The sequence below is a fragment of the Pyricularia pennisetigena genome (genome assembly GCF_004337985.1).
Source record: "Pyricularia pennisetigena strain Br36 chromosome Unknown Pyricularia_pennisetigena_Br36_Scf_10, whole genome shotgun sequence".
NCBI classification, from domain to species: domain Eukaryota; kingdom Fungi; phylum Ascomycota; class Sordariomycetes; order Magnaporthales; family Pyriculariaceae; genus Pyricularia; species Pyricularia pennisetigena.
The window spans coordinates 571,458-592,530 of record NW_021940922.1 but is presented as its reverse complement, the minus strand read 5'-3'; the positions used below and the strand labels follow the sequence as shown (position 1 = coordinate 592,530).

The 21,073-nt window shown below is 38.0% G+C and overlaps 2 protein-coding genes across 2 annotated transcripts; both read right to left on the bottom strand.

Annotated features, from left to right (window-relative positions):
- Positions 1-762: 762 nt before the first annotated feature.
- PpBr36_10534 (uncharacterized protein) lies at positions 763-1,365 on the bottom strand (the record flags this gene model as incomplete). Its single annotated transcript, XM_029897645.1, has 1 exon — positions 763-1,365. The coding sequence occupies one exon, from the start codon at positions 1,363-1,365 to the stop codon at positions 763-765; it is 603 nt and encodes a 200-aa protein (XP_029744117.1).
- Positions 1,366-1,996: 631 nt separating this feature from the next.
- On the bottom strand, positions 1,997-4,864 carry PpBr36_10533 (uncharacterized protein; the record flags this gene model as incomplete). The annotated part of the gene is made up of 6 exons (XM_029897644.1): positions 1,997-2,758; positions 2,833-3,895; positions 3,987-4,059; positions 4,150-4,204; positions 4,269-4,643; positions 4,742-4,864. The coding sequence occupies 6 exons, from the start codon at positions 4,862-4,864 to the stop codon at positions 1,997-1,999; spliced, it is 2,451 nt and encodes an 816-aa protein (XP_029744118.1).
- Positions 4,865-21,073: the final 16,209 nt, after the last annotated feature.

Sequence of the window (21,073 nt, the reverse complement as noted above, 5' to 3'; positions counted from 1 at the left end):
AAAAAAAACAAAACATAAAAAACATGCCAAGATCGACCACTTGCTATGTAGTGGTTTCTTATTTTTTTTTTTCCTTCCCCAAAGCTAGCAGGGCGCGAAAACCTTCTTTAGCATACGCAGTAGAGTCAGGTGGGAATCAGGGTTTCTATCAACCTTAATAGGTCATTTTGGCCGCCAAGGAGTGTTACGGAAGGAAGATCTGCGAGTCAGTAGACAGGAACAGAAGAGGGAACACGGGATGAGACTAGAAACCGAAATCTTGCCCGAAAATAATCGCAAACAAGATGTAGTTATTTTGGAATAAAGATGGTATGAGCAACTCCAGCCGGTAGCAGGCAAGTCTCTTCTACTCTAGTGTAGCAGTACGCTAGTCTAATCTAGACTCTGGAAGATCTAGAGAGTTCAAAGTGGATTAATTCTGGTTTTGGGGGGAAAATGGAAATTCTTGGGGGCCCCGGCGAGCGTATTGCTGTACATACAGTCAGTATTCGGTACTTTACCGACCCAGCTTACGGGGTACAGGTGGTTCTGCGGGTGGAGATGAATCAAATCTGTGGGAATTTCCTGGAACATGCATATTCCCTCGCCTCCACCTTCCATAGATGATGTTATCTGATGTTGCACAAGATTTGATCGATGAGTGCTAATCATAGCTGGGGGCACTCATTCGATTGAAAAAGAAAACAAAAATAAAAAAAAGAAAAACCCCCAAGTCTGGACTAGAATAGACTAACCTACAGTAGACTAGCGCTACTGTAGTCTCTAGTCGACGTCGTTCCCGCTAGCCGGAAGCCCACCGCTCATCCCCCTCCCGAGGTCCTCCTTGAGCCTCTCGCCGCCGACGACCAGCGGCTTGCAGTCCTGCAGGCAGAAAATCATCCTCGCCCACTCGGTCCGGCTGGGGTTCCTCCAGGCGTGCATGGTGGCCCGCTGGACCATGACGTCGCCCCTCTTCATGACGGTGACCTCGCCCGAGTCGAGCACGCTCTCGACGGTGCCCTCGAGCACGATGCCGTAGTCGAGGCTCTGCGTCCGGTGCATCATGCACTCGTGGCCCGGCCCAAAGTCGACGTAGCGCAGCACCGTGCCGCCCGCCCGCACCAGCCCGTGCTTGGAGTTCCCGTCGCCGTCGAGCGTCGCGTCGTGCGCCGCCACGTCCGCGTCGTCGTTGAGGTCCACCGGGAACTGCGACGTCGAGTACGCCACCGACATGGCGATCTTGCCGTCGTCGTGCGCCGCCCACTTGACGCTGCGTTTCTGGTGCACGATTGCTTTGCCCGTTGCGGGGTCGTGGCCCGTCAGGTACGTCGTCGGACCTGGGAGGTCGGGGGCGAGCTGGCCTTGGGTAGGTGGGCGGTCGGTCATTGTGTCTTTTTTTTTTTTGTGAGAGAGAGAGAGAGAGAGAGAGAGAGAGAGTTCTCTGGGAAACAAAGCTTAGATATGTGTGTGTGTTTTTTTTTGTTGAAAGTAAAGTCAAGTTTCCCAACCTCGGTCCGTAGAGGGGGAGGGGACATGTCTTGAGGCCGACTGGCTGCAGATGGTGCGTCGACGGCGTTGCGTCCTCTACTGTACTTGTACTGTACGTACAGCTTGTCCGCCGACTGATGCATCTGTGAGATTTTCTTTTTCTGCAACCTCGATTGGCCCATTAGGCTGGGCTGTCTATAAGCTTTGGTTCTGTTTGCTTCCTACCTACTCGCATGCCGAAGCCGGCGCGCCATTTTTTTTTATTTTTTTATTTTTATTTTTTTTATTTTTTCCTACTCCCTTTCTAGCGTCCTTTCCAAATACTTGCATCTTGTTTGATGGTTAAAAAGTAGCTCCCGCTCCTCGCGCCCGCCACAACAAATTGCTCGCTAATTTGCCCGCCTCGCATTCCAAAACATCAGCACTATCCCTCGATTTCTCCTTGGACATTATTTATTCTCTCTTCCTTGACGTCTAGACAACGTCAAAGCCTCGGTCACCGGTCACCACTCAAACTGGCAGCTTGGCCTTAATAATCTGTATCGGCAGCCGCGTAGTCACCCTGGGCGGGAGTGCCCTTGAGGACATCAAGGGCGGCTCTAAAGTTCTCAATGTCCTGCGCGAGCTTCTCCCTCTCCGATCGCACAAGGATGCTTTCGCCAGCTATCTGGTCCAGCTGGAACTCGTCCAGGCTGTACACGAAGTTTGAGTTGAAAACGTTCAACGGGCCATCTTCGGCGTAGAGCAAGTCGTGGTGCACGACATACAGGGATATGTTGTCGATGAAGCGCTTCATGGCGACCTTGTAGTAGCTTTTGAGAACGTCGAGAATGTACTCCTGCGTGTGCTCGGCGTTGCTCTGGTTGTGAGTCGCTATGCTTTGCAGCTGCGCCTCGGTAAGCGTGTACGCCACCTGAACCCCGGCCACGGTTTTGACCGTTTCCGACGCTGCGGCTGCGACCTGTCTAATGTTGGATATCAAACGATCTCCCTGTGCCTTTGAGAGGTTCTCGTTAAAGTAGTGGTTGACCGTCCACGGGGCGCATCCACGCTCCATGTTCAAAAGGGAATCTGCGTGCTTGCGAGCACGGCGAAAACAGCTTCCGACATGGTCGCGCAGGTAGCCTTGACATAACGCGTCCTCGACCTGGGAGTCCTGGCAGATTTCTTTCATGGCCTCTTTGAAAAACTTCTCGATTGTACGGACGGCGATCCCGATATAAGTTCTCATAAGTGCTTCCCAGTTCTTGGACTGCTCCATGAAGATGGTTACAAGCAACGATCCGTTGAACTAACCAGATCAGATATATACACCGTTAGCTTTAGAATGGTTAGTTTATTGGGGACAGTTGGGTATTAACTCACCGTGCCCAGGTCGGCAGTCCGACTGTTGGTGTAAACCTTGCGAATGTAGTTCATGATGCTTTCGCCACTCTGGGGTGAGATCGACATGACATTCAAGGTTTTGATCAGACCCTTGCAGTCGCTGAGCGCAGGCAGTTTGTTGATGACGGGGAAAACTTTTTCCAATTTTATGGTCGAGTTGGTCAGACCAGAATCGTGCCAGTCGGCCACTACCTCCTTATTCTTATTCTTGACATCCCAAGAGCTGGAACCTGGCTCCGAGCAGAAAAAATCAGGCTCTGCGGGCTGAGGCGCGGGAGCCTCAACCTCAATGGAAGGGCCGTCAATAGGGGCAGCCTCGGGCACCTCGACCGTGATCTTCTTCTTCTTGGCCTTCTTCGCTGCAACCGGCACAGGATTCTCATTTTCGTCAAATGGTCTGGTGTGGCCCTTTGTCGATATCGCAGCCGAAAACTGCTCGTCGAGCTCCACGATGCGGGTGATGAGCCTGTTGGAGTCTCGGCTAAAGAAGGCGGCATGCTGCGCGTAGTTGCCGCTCAGGGCGTCGCGAGTGATGGACTGGAACCGGTCGCACAACTCGCCTAGATAGGCCCGCTGTGCGTTGGGGTCTGACCTCTGGGGCCCCATGGCGCGCTCCCTGTCCGACAGCGCCCGGAGTTCTTCCTCGACTTCGGACCTGAGCTTTTTAAATTCGCTTTTAACCAAATCGGTCAGGAGGGCGCCGACTTGGGTTTTAAGGGCTTCGTTCCCAGTCCTGCCCGTCCGCTTCAAAGCGGACCACGGCTCCATCGAAAAGAAGGCGGCTTCTCTTCTCTTGCTCTCGTCCAAGCTCATGCCAACGTCGTCCGGGCCGCGGTTCTTCACAATATAGTAACCCAAGGTCAGTTCACCTCTCTTGCGGGTAACGTGGTCGATGGCGATTTGCTTGATGGTTGCTTCGACCGCAAGGTCCGGCTTGGTCAGGACGCCCATGGTCCGCTTCATACCGGGATCGACCTGCTTGGCCAGCCTCAAGATCTCCTGGGTGGCTGGGTCGACGTTTGCTGGGACTATGGCGAGGATACTAGCATGCGTTGCATTTTTGTCAGTCTGGACAGAGACGAGTTGCAAAGGATGGCTGATGGTAAACCATGTATAGCTGAGGGAGGACATACATGGTTCTGGAATCTCTCATGTACTTCATCACCATGTTTCTGACGAGGGCCATGTCATTTTCCGTGGTTAAACCTGCCAGAACGCGGGGGGTGGTCAAACGGGGTTTGCCCGATATGCTAAACCTAGGTCTTGGGAGTCAAGACAATCACCGGGCGGACTCACCCAGAGTTTCCGTTCGGAATATTCCAGGCACATCAATGACGGTAAAATGCTCTTGCTGCGAGCCATTAGCATGTTATCCACAAACAGGACTCGAGTACTGGTGTGGATAATTTACTTACCTTGGGACTACAGATCTCGATCTTGAGCAGATGTTGGCTAAAAGCATTGCCAGAGTCGGGTTCGTCCGGACTGCGACGACCTGTGCTGACACGGAGCTCTCGATTGACGTCTCTAAAAACCTCGCCGAGTTTCTCGTTATCCATCTCCATCGCCGTGGTCCATTGGCGAGAAAAGCGCTTGAGCCTGGCAGCTTCGTCCGGGGTTGCATCCTCATGGGGGATTATCTTCACAACCACAGATTCGAAGTCCTCACGACGGCAGGTGATTTGAGTCGCGTAGCGAGTGCAAAGCTCTGCGTCCCGCGGGAATGCGAACCCGGTGATGCCCTCCAGGACCGAGCTTTTGCCGGAGCTTTGGTCGCCTACCACGACAAGCTATAAACGAGCCACCATGGTCAGATATATTATATCATGGACGCAGTAGACAGATTCTGACAGCACCTGAAGATGTAGAAAGGAGACTTTGGCTATACCTGTGGAAGCGAAATCCGGCTGCCGATGAGTTCGCGTAGTTTGTCAACCTTATCCAGCGTTGGCGAATTGCCACGCTCACCCAATCCGCTATGGGTTGCGCCGTTGGTGAAACCACCATTCATGGTTGCAAGTTCCCAAGGGAACAAAAGAAAGCTGCAGGCTGGATACTAGAAAAGGCTCTATGTTCTTCAAGCTGGAGAGGACAAGCCTTGAGACTATAGGCTGTAAACGAGGGTCAAGATGAAAGTGATGAAAAACTGAGAGACGATTTCATGGAGAGAAAAAAAGGTAGCTGAGGTCTAAAAGACACGACAGCACCCCCCAAGATTTCCGCGCAAAGCAGAGGCTGGGTGCCTAGAGAAATTGATGCATGCAAGGCCCCGTTGGGCACTTGTTGCGCAAACCCGCATCGCAGCCTTGCTTCGTTGTTTGGCCATACTTGTTTGCTACAAGCGAAGATGGCGCGGCAGAATTCAGGCAGTCGATGCGTTATCTGGCACTCTGTGATTCGGCGATCCGGCAGGCTAACGCTCGCTTGCCAGCAGGATGTGGCCGTTTGCATTGCAAATTCCACGTTGAGAGGCGGGGTAAACGGTGTGACGCACACGAACGTACACGTGCAGCCTGCATGAGTGGTAGGAGAGCCATGTATTCAGGTAGGGTGCGCTATCTAGGCTAACGAGCGTGGCAGCGCTTTTATGGTGTGCACAGCGCTGACTAAGCTCATCTGGTTATGTGATGCCAAGATCTATCTACTGCAACACACCCCTAGTCTCAGTGCTCAGACTAGACCCCCCTGCTTCGCAGTGGGGACCGAGCGCTCCATATACCTTTCAGCCACATGGCTTTTCGACCAATTACATTGGCCGAAAAAATCGCGCTCGTTCTAATTTAAGGACAATTTGTCGCATTTCGCCGTTTATGGCGGTACTACCAACAAAACACCCAATACTGCGATATCGCCAACCACCATTCCCCCCGACACACAAAAAAATAAAAAATTTTTACTACCATACCATATATTTACGCATATTAACTTTTATTCGATACATTATTAAACCAAATAAAACCCGAATCCAATAATGGAAAATATATTTCCAATAATATTAATAAATATACCCGAAAAAATATTTTTATCCGCGTAATTTGTAACCCAATATTTTACGTTCGATTTAACCCTATTACTTCCATCGATATCGCAATTATTTTCGTTTTTATCGTTATTTTAATTATTATCGCCCAATCCTATATTCGAAAATAAATGGGAATTTAGGCCTTTTTTAATTAATTAAAAGCAATTACCGAAAAAATCCGAATCCGAAACGGAAATAAACTTTAAAACCAAATTTATTCGCGATATTACCAAATTTTGGCGCAATTGTTACCGACGCACCAATTTTACGCAATTTATCCACGTTTGGGTAATAACGGCAAATTTTTACGAAATTACCCAACCTACCCTATCGCGAATATTTTTTTTTAAAAAAATATTACGAAATTTTTAAATCCGAAAACGTTTACGCGTTAATGGGGTCGAATACCGTTTTAATAATAATTTTTTTGCGCCTATTAAAACCGATTTTTTGCGTAGGGAATTGCAGCAATTAATATAATATTTACGCTTTTTTAACCGGTTCGAACTTATAAATTTCCAATTTTCGGGAATAAAGGATTGTTCCGCTAAAAACGTAAACGATATAAATTGGTTTAAATAGGTATTCGATACGTTTACCCAGGAAATCCCGTCCAAAACGCTAATATTATATAAATTTATATTTTTATTATTATTATATTCCCGGGGCCACCGCCCGTTTTATTTATCGTTATAAATTTCGAACGTAGTACACCTGGAATTAAATACTTTTTTAAAAACTACAAACCCCCCAACGTTAAAAAATTAACGCGTTATATTAATATTGGCGATTTTAATTTACGGATATTCCCCCCAAAAAAGCAATTATTTGTTACGCGCATTCGTATTATATTGTATAAATAATGGAATTTAACGACGTATTGTAAATATATTATCCGGGTTTGGAATATGTTTATTTTATAAAATTATTAAACGGTAAATTTAATAATTTGTCGCCGTTACCCGAGTACGTTATTAGCAATATTTATATTTATATTTAGCTTTTACCGCGAACAGCAATAATAATTTTTTACATATATATATATATATATATATATATATATATTAATATATAAATAAATTTAAAAAGGATCGTTCGTAACCCAACACTATTTTTCGTATATAATAATTTCAACTTTTTGGATAAAGTACAGGATTTTGGATATGGAAAACGTAACCGAATGCAAAATTTGACATTGTATTTCCTTATATTAACGCCAGGATTTAAACGATACACGCAATCCCAATAGTACGCCACCGTACCTTTTCGCCAAAAATGGTTGCAAACGCCCGCCTTTTTACAATATCCGGACATTTATTACGAAAACGCCAAATATTATATAATGCACCAAATTTGTGGTTTTTTATTCCCCAACCGCCCATATACGCCTGGAATAATCCTACAATACCCTATTTTCGCACGAATTACATTAACTTCCTATTTTATCCAAACCCCCGCTATTACCGAAAACGAAGGGGAATACGCAGGAATTATCCAAATCCACGAAATTTTTTTTAAACGTTTTTTAAACCTGTTACCCGACCATTTCGACTATTTTTCCGTCCTGCTCCTCGTTTATAGGGATTAAAAAATAACGTTATATATCCGTACCATTTAAGGAATTTATATCGAATTATTTTAACCTTTTAACAAAAAATAATAGATATTATCCGTACCAGCGTTCTTTTATATCGAATTTAATTTTATTAACCAATTATAATAATATTACGCCCTTATTATATCTATAAATATAATAGGGTTGGGGAAATATAACCAGTTTTAAAAAAATAAAAAAGAGTTTTACCACGCTTTACGGTTTTTACAAAATGCATTCCGGTCCCGTATTTTATACATTATAATTGCTATTTTAATCCAAAACGGATTATTGGATAAAAATTAAATTTTTAAAAACGCCCTAAAAAAGGTTTTTACCGATATATTATATAATATATATATTTCCGTGGTAAACCGTATTTACGATAATATATTCGCTGGTTATATTAACGGTTTAATAGGTATTAAATTATGGGATATAAAATTTAAAATTAATATCGCTTTCCGCACGTAACGCCGCTATTTGCAAATAATTAATTTTTTATAAATAATAATAAACGCGTTCCACCAAGGAAATTACGGCGTATTGGAAATTATAATACCGCAATTGGTTTTATTTTTCTACGGTTGCAAAGCAAAAAACTATAGCCTTAAAATGCTATATTTAACCTGGTTATTACGACCAAAGGTTATAAATTAACCGCTGCGCACCGGGATTTTAAAATTAGCGTTCGTAAAATGTACCACGGCCGGGAGTGGATTTAAACCGGTAGACTTAGCAATTAAATATATTAATAGGGGTTTCGTTATAAATATTAAAAATAACCGCAATTTTACGTACGATTTGCGAAAAACATTCCTAAATTGTGCAACGATAGGGCTAATCGCAATTACGGTGCGTAAAATATTGGAAAATATCGCCCGTATACGCATTAATAACAAATATTATATAATATTAATTAACCAAAATATAATCCACTATACGTATTTGTTATTCCAAAATGGTTGGGGAAGCGAAAAGGCCGAAATATTACCCAGTTTCGATTTCGACGGCCCTAATTTATTATATTTGGGTTTAAAAAAGCTAATAGGCGATAAATTGGAGGTATTTAATTAAAAAATCGTACGCCCTAATAACGTGCTATTTTAAGCGGATATTAAAAAAACAGGGGCAAATCCAAAAAAGGGATATAACCGGATAAACGGTTTAAATATTAGTGGTATAATTAACACCGAAAAAAATTTGCTGAACGGAATATACGAAAAATCCGACGAAAAAGGCGTATAAAATTTAAAATAATAAAAAATAAATTACGTAAACCAAAACGGGTAAAAGCGAAGATCGTTCCATTATAAAAAGGAATTAAATGGACAAATAACGGTAACCTTACCCGCGAATAACGGAGGCAAAACAGCGTCCGCAAAACCAGTAAATATAAACAAATAAATACCAATTGTAAATTTGGTTTAAAATAAAATACGAGGTATAATTTCCTCCAAAATCCTCCGTATAAATAACCCGTTTCTTATCCATTTTTTTTGCTAAAATAAATTATATCCTCCATCCACCGTAAATTATAAATCCAGTAAAAAAAATCCTAATAATAACCGTTATTATAATACCCTATTAATTACGAATAATAAATCCATTAAACCGGATCCCAATAATAATAATTGTTATAATATTATATATATAAAACCCCCAATTTTATAGCACTAAACCCCAAAAAAAAGCAAAACCAAAAAACCCAAACCGATTAAAAAAGACGAAAACGTTTGGTAGCGTTAAATGTTTTTTTAGGAATGGGTTTATTAACGTTACGCTTTTTTTTCCGAATTGGGGTCGCGGTAAACGATCCAGGGACCGAATCGTCCTCCTTTTTATCCTTTTTTGAAATAGGTATATAAAGTTTTTTTAACGAATCGAATATAAATTTATCGTAATTAAGGCCAAAATCGATAAATAAAAAAAACGGAATAACGACCGCCAAAAAATCGGCGTTATTGTTACCAAAAATACCTTTTTTAAACGGTTTATTGGTTTCCCGGCGTTTAATAACCCAAAAGCCAAAATCCTTTATTGGGGCCCCGATAACCCGCGCGGTCGCGGTTTCGTCGTAAAATTTATCGTTATTTTTAATCCATTTTATTAATTTAACCACAAACCCCTAATCCATAATGGTAAAATTAAAATAAGGTAAATATATATAATTAATATAATTAGCAAACGTATTACGGCCACCATTTTGCTCCTAATATTAGTAATTAATATAAACTGGACCTAACGTTAAAATAAAAATTAACGTTTTTTCCACCAAATTTTGTTCGTTAAACTGTTTAAGGATATTTAATACGAACATTAAAACCAGGCGAAAATAAAATTCGCTTATGCGGCGCGTCCTGTTAAAATAAAAAGTATTAAAATGCTGGGGGGGTTTTGCTATCCAAACGAAATAATTAAAAGGTTAGGAAAATATAATTACTATTACCTTATACGCTAAAAATAATTTAATAATTGGAAACTGGATAGTTTTGGGGAAGCGTATACGCGTAATATATTTAAATAATATTTATTATATATTAGTAACGGTCGGAACAGTAGAAAAAGTGGTATTAATTTTCCGGAATATGCGATTTTTTACCCAATCGAAAAGGGTATTTCGCACTTCGAAAATGCGTTAAATAACAGGCTTATTTTAACCCAACCGAATCAAACGACCACAAATTTGCAATTATATATTGGCGTTCCATATTAAGGGGATAATAATACCAGTGCAATAATTGGGGTGCAAATTAAAACCAGCGCTGGAAATGTTAATATTTAGGATATAAACGTTAAAATTGGAGCTGGAATCGGTAAAATCGGAAACGGTTTTATCGCGTTCGGTTTAGGACAGGCTTAATCGGATAATAGCTACACCGAAGCTGGTTTTTTCCAAAATAAAAGCAATAAAATTAAAAAAATTAGCAAATATATTAAAAATTGTAACAATTGTTACAAAAATGGAAAAATAACAATTATTATAATATTTATTATAATCCAAAAATATAAAAATTGTAATAATTGTTATAATAATTGTGGGGAAGGAAAGGGATTGTAACAATTATTATTATATGGCCAATTTACGTTTAAATCCAAAAATTGGGGGTTATAACCAGGACGCGTTAACCCTTTTTCTTTTCCTCCATGCAAATTTCGACCACGCGGGTAATAAATGGCGATTCGTTTAATATAAAATGGACTATTTTAACCCTGCCCGACGGAAATAACGTTTTAAAATTAGTGCAGGTTTTCGAATAAACCCAGTTAAAGGGACCGTCGCCGTTATATTAAATTAAAACGTTTACAATTACCGATCCAAAACGGGTTTTTCCTTCCTATAGGTTTTTTTTAAAATTTTGTCGGACGTTGCGGTGTTTGGTTTTAAAATCCATTCCTTTTAACGCCAATATTTTACCCAATTCCGCCGAATTAATATCCCGGGTATCGTCCTCGGCGTGGATTATTAACCAAAAAAAGTAATTAATTGCCAAAAACTACAATAGGCGGATAAAACCTATATTAAAAAAAACCGAAATTTGGCGGTTACCAGTTATAATATCCGTATTAATGGGAATTCCTAATGGAGCGGGACTAATATCGTCGGTATTTTCGCCTACGAATACGGTAATAATATTTTTAAAAATTATTTCGGTGTTCGTTATAACGTTTTCGAAACGGTGGCCAAATTGGAGTTTTTTAATAATAATGTTATGGGGCGGAATGCGTTTACGGGGATAAATAATTGTACCGTTAGGTAAAATAAACCCGGTGTCCATACCCCTGCGTACCGTAAATACGCCCGTATATTTAAAAATTATTAACGATTTTTCGTTTGGTGTGGTGGTAAAAGTTATAAGGTTTAAAATTCGAAGGTAAAATAACTATTATTTCCAACCTATCGATTCGAATTTTTGTAGGGAGGTTTTGGTGTTTTTATCGATATTAAAAACGACGAAACAACCACTATTTTCCCAAATGTAATCGACCGTAAATATGTTTTTTTAGGATAAATTTTCAAATTGGGCGAAAAGGATCGCAATTTTGTCCCAAACCAAGGCATTAAAACCAGTAATATTCCTAATTTTATTAATAATCGGCGTGGTAATAATTATACCCCGATTAATACAAAAAATAAGGCGAAATACGCGGTATATTATCGATTCGCGGTAGCGGAGGTATTAAATTTCGTTTTTAATTATACGTTGAAAAAGGGTACCGGATGGTAGATATATAACCAAACGCCGGATATTTTTGGTGTTTTCGCCCGTGGAAAAATCGGCCTTCCGACCGTTTTTACGTTAACGGTTCCTAATAAAATTATTTAATTTAAACAAATATGTTAATATAACGAAATTATAATAATTGTTACAAAAAATATTTACTAGGTATTATTTTTAATATCGGAATTATCGTCGAAATTATCGACGTCGGGGGGGCGCTGCTAAGGATTGGAATTGATAATTTTATCCATATATTATAGGTTAAATACCTTTTCCGCGTTATAAATTTCGTCCAATTATTTAATTTTTCGGATTAGGAATATCGAATAAAATGTAATAATAACCGTACCCGCAGATTTGGGATTAAATTTGCGGGCGGCGAATTTGGTTAAAATATCGTAAAATTACGCCTGGGTAAAAATAGCAACCGTTCGCGGGGTATCGGTAGCGTATATTTCGGTTAAATTATAATAATATTTAACGTCGAGGGTTGGGAAATTGGTTATTATTTTTTTAAATATTTGCGAAATAAGGTTGGCCGGGACGAAAATTAAAGTGGGAAAATATTCGTCGGTATTTTGGATAAATCGGTCGTATTAATAACGGATGTACCATATATAAATCGCCGTAAAATAAATAATCGTTTTTCCTATGCCCATTTCGTTGGTTAATAACCAATTTTTAAAAGCTAACTGCTCCAATTTTAATAGGGTGTGGGTATTTAAACCGAAAAAAAAGTTAATTTAATAAAAATAAAAATTATAATAATAGTTACAAAAATAGGGGTGGGATTGTAACAATAATTACAAAAATAGGGGCAGGATTGTGATAATAGTTACAAAAATAGGGGCAAAATTGTGACGATAATTACAATTATTAAGGATAATGCATATATAATTTACCAACCAATTAATGGGGTAGTTAATAGTAACTAAAAGGAGTATTAAATATATTCCAGTTAAACCAAAAATATTTGTTTTTAATTTTTTTGTATTTAAAACCGATTTTGTTATCGGTATTTAAACCGTCGACAGGTAAGGTGTTTTAAAAAAGGCGTAACTTTTTTATAACAACCTAAATCGCGTCCGAATTAAAAAGATAACCAATCCAGGGATAATTTTTGGTTAAAATAAAAAATTGCGCATAGTATGCCAAGGAAGCCGTTAGGATTTTTTCGCGGGCGTCCTCGAAAATTTCCTTTTTTACGCGGTTTATATTAGCAAATTAATCGGCGATAGTGGATTGGGTTTGCATAAAATTGAGGAAGTTGTTTTATTGGTCGTCGCCAAAAAATTTGGGATAAAATTCGGTAATTTTTGTTTTACGTTTGGTAAGGATGGGACGATAAAACCGCCTTTCGTCGTACAAATTGTTAAAAATATTTTTAAATATTAACAAATCCAATAGGTGTATTTAAATTTAATTTACACGCTTTTTTTTTTTTAACCGTCCGATTTTAATGGGTTTAAAACGGGACCAGGTATCGATAACGAGCATTATTATCGTCCTGTTGTAGCAGGCGCGGTTAAAACCAGATAAATTGGCGACGTCGATGGTTTAATCGGTTCGCGAACGGGTAATTAAACGATGTTAAAATTGCATTAAATACAAATTGTTTAAAACGATAACGTTATCGGCAATAATTGCATAATCGGCGATAATAAATAGGGTGGAAAATTATTCGGTATTAAATTTAAAAAAATTGCGGTAATTTCCACCAAAATCGTTAAAACTTTCCTTATTTCCAATAACGATTTTTCCCTGTCGGCGAAAAATAAAATAAAGGAAATGGTAACAAACCCTAAACCAATCGTCGATGTGGTAACCGTTATATATATATAATCCAAAGTTAGCGGTTTTAAATTTTAAATCGCCGTTTTTAAAATTAGGTCCGGTGGTTATTATCCGCAAATAAATTAATATTGTGGCGAGGATTGTAAGAATTATAACCGGTTTAAATTTATTTACGAATATTTTCAACCCGGGGAAGTTAATATCGCTTTGGCGGATAAAAGGGGGGATAGGGGGTAAACGACGCCGATTTGCCAAATTATCGAAAATGGGTTTAGTACCCCTATCGTTAAATATATCCGGTACGGAGGTTAAGGTTTTTTACCAAACGGGCATTTTATTACTTTTAATTTGTTTACCGGGATTACCTGCCTTAAAATAAATTAAAAAACCGAATACGTCGGCGACTAAAAATAAATTAATTAACAATTAAAATTGTACCCGTTATCCCAAAATATATAAAAGGGTGAAAACCAAATTGTAATAATTATTATATTATAGCAATAATTGTTTGGTATTACCGCAAAAAATTGTGACAATTGTTATAATATAATAAATAGCAGGATATATTAATGCAAAAATTATAATAATTATCGCAATCCAGTAAAAAAAAATACTAACCTGTTATATTAATATGTTGTACCAAAGCATTTATCGTTTCGTAATTAAATACGACCATTATTTCGTTTATATTCGACAAATTATTATTAAAATGGTATGCCAAAATCTGGTTATTAACGCGTATTTTTACTGCGGCGACGCTAATAGCGGATTAAAAACGCTTAAAGGTTTGGGCGATTGGGGTTTCGTTCGTATTGCGGAAAATGTTATTTCCGCGACCGAACCAGGCGGGCGGATTAATATTATTATTAATTTTAAAACAGTTAATATAATTTAAATGGGGTATAATGCGAATTATTTTGGTAATATTCGTATTTTTTGCCCTGCGCTAAATTGTAATAATTATCGCCGATACGGATTAGTTTTTACCCAGTTAAAAATCCTTCCATAACGGGACGGGTAAATAATCCAGGAAATCCGTGTTTTTATACGATAGGAAATAATATTCGGGTTATACGAAATTTATTGGTCCATTATTTGGCGTTAAATTAGGTTTAGGTTACGTCCGCGATACCGAAATAAGGTTGGTTTTAATTGGCCGAACGGTGGTGGTTTTATATATACGGGGTACGGGCGGCCTATTGAATAACGCGGGTACCGGGTTAATAATAATTTCCGGTTATAATATAGGGGGCCGGTTTTTGGGGTCCTTTGGTGGCGGGGATAATGCGTTAGCAAATGGTTTAAAAAATGCCAGGGGAGTTTGCAATTGGCGGTTGTCCAAATCCGGGGCAGGTTCGTTATAATTATCGTCCATATTAATATTATTATCGCTTTTATTAGCGGACGCGGGGGTAGGTTAATTATCGTTTTCGCCTATATAAGTATCGTTGTTATTATAATCGACGGGGGCGGGGGCAAATTCGTTATCGCCGGCGTTTATATCGGTATTATTTCCATTTTTATCGACGGGGGCGGGGGTAAATTTATTATCGCCGGAATCCATATTAATATTATTTTAATTGTTATTATTATTATTAAAAATAGGGGGAAGATTTAGGGGGATTCCGGTTATATCCAAATAACCCTGTAATGTAAAACGGTCCAACCGAGCAAAATTTAATTCCAAAATAATTGCAGTATCCGCGTCGTAATTTTCCAAATTTTTAAAATATTGGTTTATTTTTTTTGTCCGCGCTCCTTTTTATAATGTAATTATTAAGTTAATAAATAATTTAGCATTATTGGGTATATATTCCAACGTAAATTTGGTGGTAATTTGGGCGGAAGTTTTGCTTTTTTGGCGTTTTTTGGGAATTATAATGATAAAGGAACGTAATTGTAATAATTGTTACGGTTTTTGGCGAATTAAAGCAATTATTGTAACTATTATTACAATAAAATTAATTAATCTGCCCCGGACCTAACCGGGTGGGGGGTATTTTTGCGATACAGGGGCGTTAATTATAATTTATTTTCGTTACGACTGGGTTAATGCCTGCTTGGGTGGGTAAAATATAAATAACTTTATCCAATTAAAAATGTTTTAATCAGGTTTTTTAACGAATATGTTTGCAGTATTTGCTAAGGTAATTTTGCGATTGTAACAGTTATTACGTTTATTAGTTAAAAATTAAACGTTGGTTTAATCGTTACAATTTTTTATTAATCGTTACAAAAAAAATTTGGCGGCTGGGAGAAAGGTTTTTATTGTAAAAAAAAAAAAAAAAGCTAATAAAAATAAAAAAAAGGTATTTATAATTGGGTTTACGTATGGGGTTTTTTGTTAATAAAATAAAATTAAAGTGGAAACGCCAAAATTTCCGGAGTTTAGCCGTAATAATTGTTACAATTCGCAATATTAAACCTTTTTATTTTTAATCGGGGCGCCGTTACGCCGTACCAGCCTATATATAATCCAGGCTTTTAATTTACGTAATAATTATTATTATCCAGCATTTGGTCGTTTTATTTAGGCCGTTAATTGGGGATTTTGGTATTTGACAATTATATACCTTACGCTGTTTAATTTTCCCCCCTTGGTTAATTTAATTCGGCGTCGCCTTTTTTGTCGCTCGACCCTTTTGTAATCCAGGGCACGTTATTTAATTTAATTAGGATTTAACCTTATTCGCTTTTTAATTTTTGGGTTATAAATTTATAAACGTTCCTATATTGGATATTTTTGCAACCGTTAACGTTAACCAATATTTTAACCTATGGTTATAATACCGTTTAATTCGTTTGTCGGCGTTTATTAGTTTATTTTCCCGAATAATTGTTAATTATATCCATCGTTTCCTAAAGTGTTACCGTGTTTTAATTCCGCCGCCTTTTTTTTTATTATTTGTGCAAATAGGAGGCGTGATTTCGTATCCCATTTTCGTATATTATTGGGAATTAAACAACGAAATAATCGCTATATTATTTAAACCATTTAATTAATTGTAAATTTGGAACATTTTCCAGCAAATCGTTTTTCGTCCATTCCCGGTTATAGGAATAGACGAGTTTTTTAGCGATACTAAAAATTATTGGTTTGGGTAATATTAATTGGGATGGTAAATCGTATAACCGCCGTGGGTTTGGGTAAAAAATGGTTATTGCAAAATAAGTACCTTATTTATCCAATTATTTAAATATATAACTTTTTTTGGAATTTTTCCTAAATATTTTAATTAATTGTTTTTTAGGGGGTAATGCGGGTAAAATTCCAACTTGGTGGACGCAGGCGTTGCAATAATTTTTAGGTTGGTTTATTGTAAAGGATGGATTCGTTTCCTATATAAAATCCAATATAATTCGTCGAAAACATTTAGCGTTAGCGAAAATTTGCATATTTAACGCCTCCTTTTTTAATTTTTTTTTATTTATTATTTCCTGTTGCGTCCAATAGGGCGGAACGCGTGGTTTAAATATACCCAAAAGGCCGGTTTATAGTAATTCCGACGTTTTTGCCCGGTTATTATCGTTTAAATTAAATTTAGCGATATATGGAAGGTTAATGGGGAATAACCGCGTTTATAAATACGTTAAAAAATTTAAATAAATAATTTGTAAATTTCTAGCGTTTCCTCGTAATACCACGGGTTATTTGGTTAATTTGGTTAATAATTTTGGTTTGGTTGGTTTATATTTAGCGATGGACCCCTGCGTATCGAAATACCAATAAGGCGCAAAAAAATATGCGGTTTTTTTACGGTTGGGCCCGCGTGCGGTTCGTCCGAACCTTTACCACAGGTTTGCGGGGTCGTTTAATATTAACGCGCCGTATTATATTATACGTTCCATATTAGGTATATTTATATTTATACCCAAAAATAAAATGGAAAATATAATGCAAATTTTAAAATCCGGTTTGGAAAATTTTGCGTAAATTTTAGTTTTATCGACTTTAAATGTAAATATATTATACCGGATAATTATATCGGTTACGTTTCGTTTAATAAATCTCCTAAATACGAGGTTTTTTATTAGGAATTGGCGTGTTTGGATAATACGGTTCCTGGCGTCCATATATATAATGGTTTTAAAAATACGGGTGGCGGATAATGGTATAATATTTTTTATTAGGAATAGGAAACGCCGGTAATCGTTAATAAGGGTTTTACGTTCCAAATACTGTATTATAATCGTAATTTCGGGTCGGTCGAAAGGCGTTTTAACGAAACGCACTATTTTTTTATAATATAATTGGTCGAAGACGTAGGTTTTAATTTTTATTATAAAAGTTGCGGTACACCCGAATATAAATACGTTTGCTAATATAATTACCCGGACCAAACGCAGTATGGAAAACGATTCCCTAAAATCCTTTTACTGTAAAATTATATAAAATTTATTAATAATAAATAAAGCGATACGTTAGTGGAATATAGGGTTTCGAAAAAATTTAAAAAATCGGTAATTAGTGGTTTATTCCGGGTTTAAAAAAATGTACGTATATTTACAAACGGTTTGCGGGTTTTAAAAAAGGTTATATTAAATAAAATTAGTTTTGGTAATAAAAACCGTATATTTATATTTACGTTTAAAATGGATTGGTCGATTAATTTGGGGTTCGCGGCGGGATAACGTTATATATTGCGTAATTGTTTTTACCTTAATTTGTTTAATAGGATTATTTGGATAATAATGGTGTTATTGCGAATTACCGAGGTAGTTTGCAATATTATATTTTTCCCGTACCCGGTTTTTGCCAGCAAAATAACATTTTTTATATTATATAAAACCCGGTATATATACTGTATTTGGTTATAATGTGGGATTCGTGCAGGAGTATTGGGGGGTTTGTGGAAATTTAAAAACCATATAGCAGCTAAGGAAATAAATTTATATTATAGGTTTAAATTACCAAAAGCTTTGGTTTTGGCGTATAATTCCGGGAGGATATGTACGTCGGAAAAGGTATTTACCGCCGCGTGTGCGGGATTGGGACCGCGAAAAATTGCGTCGATTTGGTGGGAAAACGAAATATATGTGGGCGTATTTCCGGATATTATATATATGTAATTTAATACGAATATATAAAGATTTGCGGAAATAATGGTTTTTTTTAATGGGTGGATGTATAGCGTATTATATAATATATATTTTATACGGATTGTAAAATTAATGGTTTTGCGTTATTTATATTAAAATTTATATGTAAAAATTCCTTTCGCTTTTGCGATTTTCCTTATATAAATTTTAACGGATTATAATCGTTGTTAATAAAATGCGAAATGGGTATTAATGGTGTTTATGGGTGGACGTATAATATATTAAATAAAATTTACCCTATACGGATTGTAAAATAGATATTTTTGCGATATTTGGATTAAAATTTATATGTAAAAGTTCCTTTCGCTTTTGCGATTTTTTACATATAAATTTTAACGGATTATAATCGTTATTATTAAAATACGAAATGGGTATCGATAATGTTTTTGAATTAATAATAGGGATACCGCTATAAACGGATAAAGGGCGGGTTATATCCAATTTTTAATTGGCGTACCGGGTGCAAAAAATTTTAAATCGATAAAAAAGGCCTACCAATTCCTATTTTTAACGATGTTTTTTTTTCGATATTTTGCGTGGTTGTGGAATAATAAGGGAGTGTCGGTCGCAAAAAGGCCAAAAATACCGCCATAAACGGCGAAAATCGACAAGTTGTCCTCAGACCTGAACCAAAGCGTTTTTTGGATGGACCCACAGGTACATTGCAAAACCGCAATTGAGCTACGAAATGGAGCGAAGCGAACGGAGTGGATTAATTGTGGAACTTTGGGCTTCAGGGATGAGCCCTGAGACTAACATACCCCCCAGTTAACTCTGCGTTGGTAAGCAGAATCAACTATTTACATAATTATATATAGCCTTTACGGCCAATATCTATATATATTTATTTACGTAAATAAAAAAGATTTATAACGTTAATAAACGGTAGCGGTGCAACGCGCGCCGCCAGCGGGTTTTACCAGCCTTTAGCGCTTCCTATTATATTTAACGCAGGCGGTAAACCTTTTTTAATGGCGACAAATCCGTAATATTATACCCCCTATTATATTAATAGCGATAATAATTTATAATAAAATTGGTAAACGTACGGCGAATATATATTTCGTTCGTTTTTTTAAATCCGAATTTTAATTTTAAACCTTATTTTATACCCAAATACCCAATTCGTAAATGGTCGTTTACGCCCTATATTTTGCGTTTAATAACTTGCGCGCCCGTTAACGTCGATATTAGTACCAGCAGCAATAGCAATAATAACAAAAACAGGTTTTTTTTCGTTTATTTGGCGGGTTACGTTGTACGCAAACCGCGCTATGCGTTAAATACCGGTTGGGCGCTTATTAACGGGTATAATATAATATTTTTATTTATTCCCATTAACGGGAATCGATTTAATCGCGCCGAAAAACGCGTACAATTGTAAATCCTTATTTATGCTTTAGCGAATTTCCGAACGTGCGACCTAATTAACGCGTTCCCTATATATATATAAACGAACCAACGCCGCCGAAACGTTATAATTGTAACGCGCTTTTCAATTTTCCTAGCGGGAGGTTAAAAACCAACGGGTATAATTTATATCGCAACCGGTTTTATAATATTAAATTAACGGTAAAATATAAACCTTTTTTACCGTCGCTACCGGCGCCGTTTTTATTTTTGCGGTTACCGATACGGCCCCCGCCGCTATTCCCGCCGAAACGGTAATTTCCGAAACGCAAACCGAAAAAATTATTACCGAAATACCAATGGTTAAAAATCCTACCGACCCTGCGCCCGCCCCCGCTATTACCTTTACCGTTACCGAACCCACCCCCGCTGCTATTTTTACCGTTACCGAACCCGCCCCCGCGCTTATTTAAACCGCCGCCCTTAAAGCCGCTTCCGGGCGTGTTAAAAGCGCGCGCGGCGTTAAAAATACCGTAAATTATTCCCAAACCGTGCCTAAAAACGTAAAGTAATATTAACCATATATATAAAAACCGAAAAATATAAAAAGGAAAAAAAAAAACCGAAAAGGAAAAAAAGGATAAGGAGGAGGAAAATAGCGACGACCGCCCCGTCCGCTCCGTAAATATTTCCCCTATTTTAAAACGTTTATTTAAAAACAGCGTAAATTAACGTACGTAATATAATCGCGTCGTTTTCGCCCCCGCCGTATACGCCCAAACGATTTTATAAATCGCCCGGTATTATATTTCGGGTATACGAAAACGTATTTGTCCGGAACCGCGACCGGTTTATACGTTAATTAACCCGGCGTACGTTCCCGTGCGCGGGGAACGCGTTTACCGCGTTATTAAAATTGCCGAAATGGGTATACCTGCTTTTTTTTCCCAATTGGGGGATTTTTTAAATACGCCGCGCGCGATTTAAACCAAACGTTTTTTATATCGCCGCGTACCCCCGCCAAAAAGGTTTAATTTTTTCGGAACGTGGTTACGTACTATTTCCGGGATTAAACCGAATTTTAAACGAAAAAATTGGTAATTTTCCAAACGAGGAATATTCCTGCGTTAAAACCCG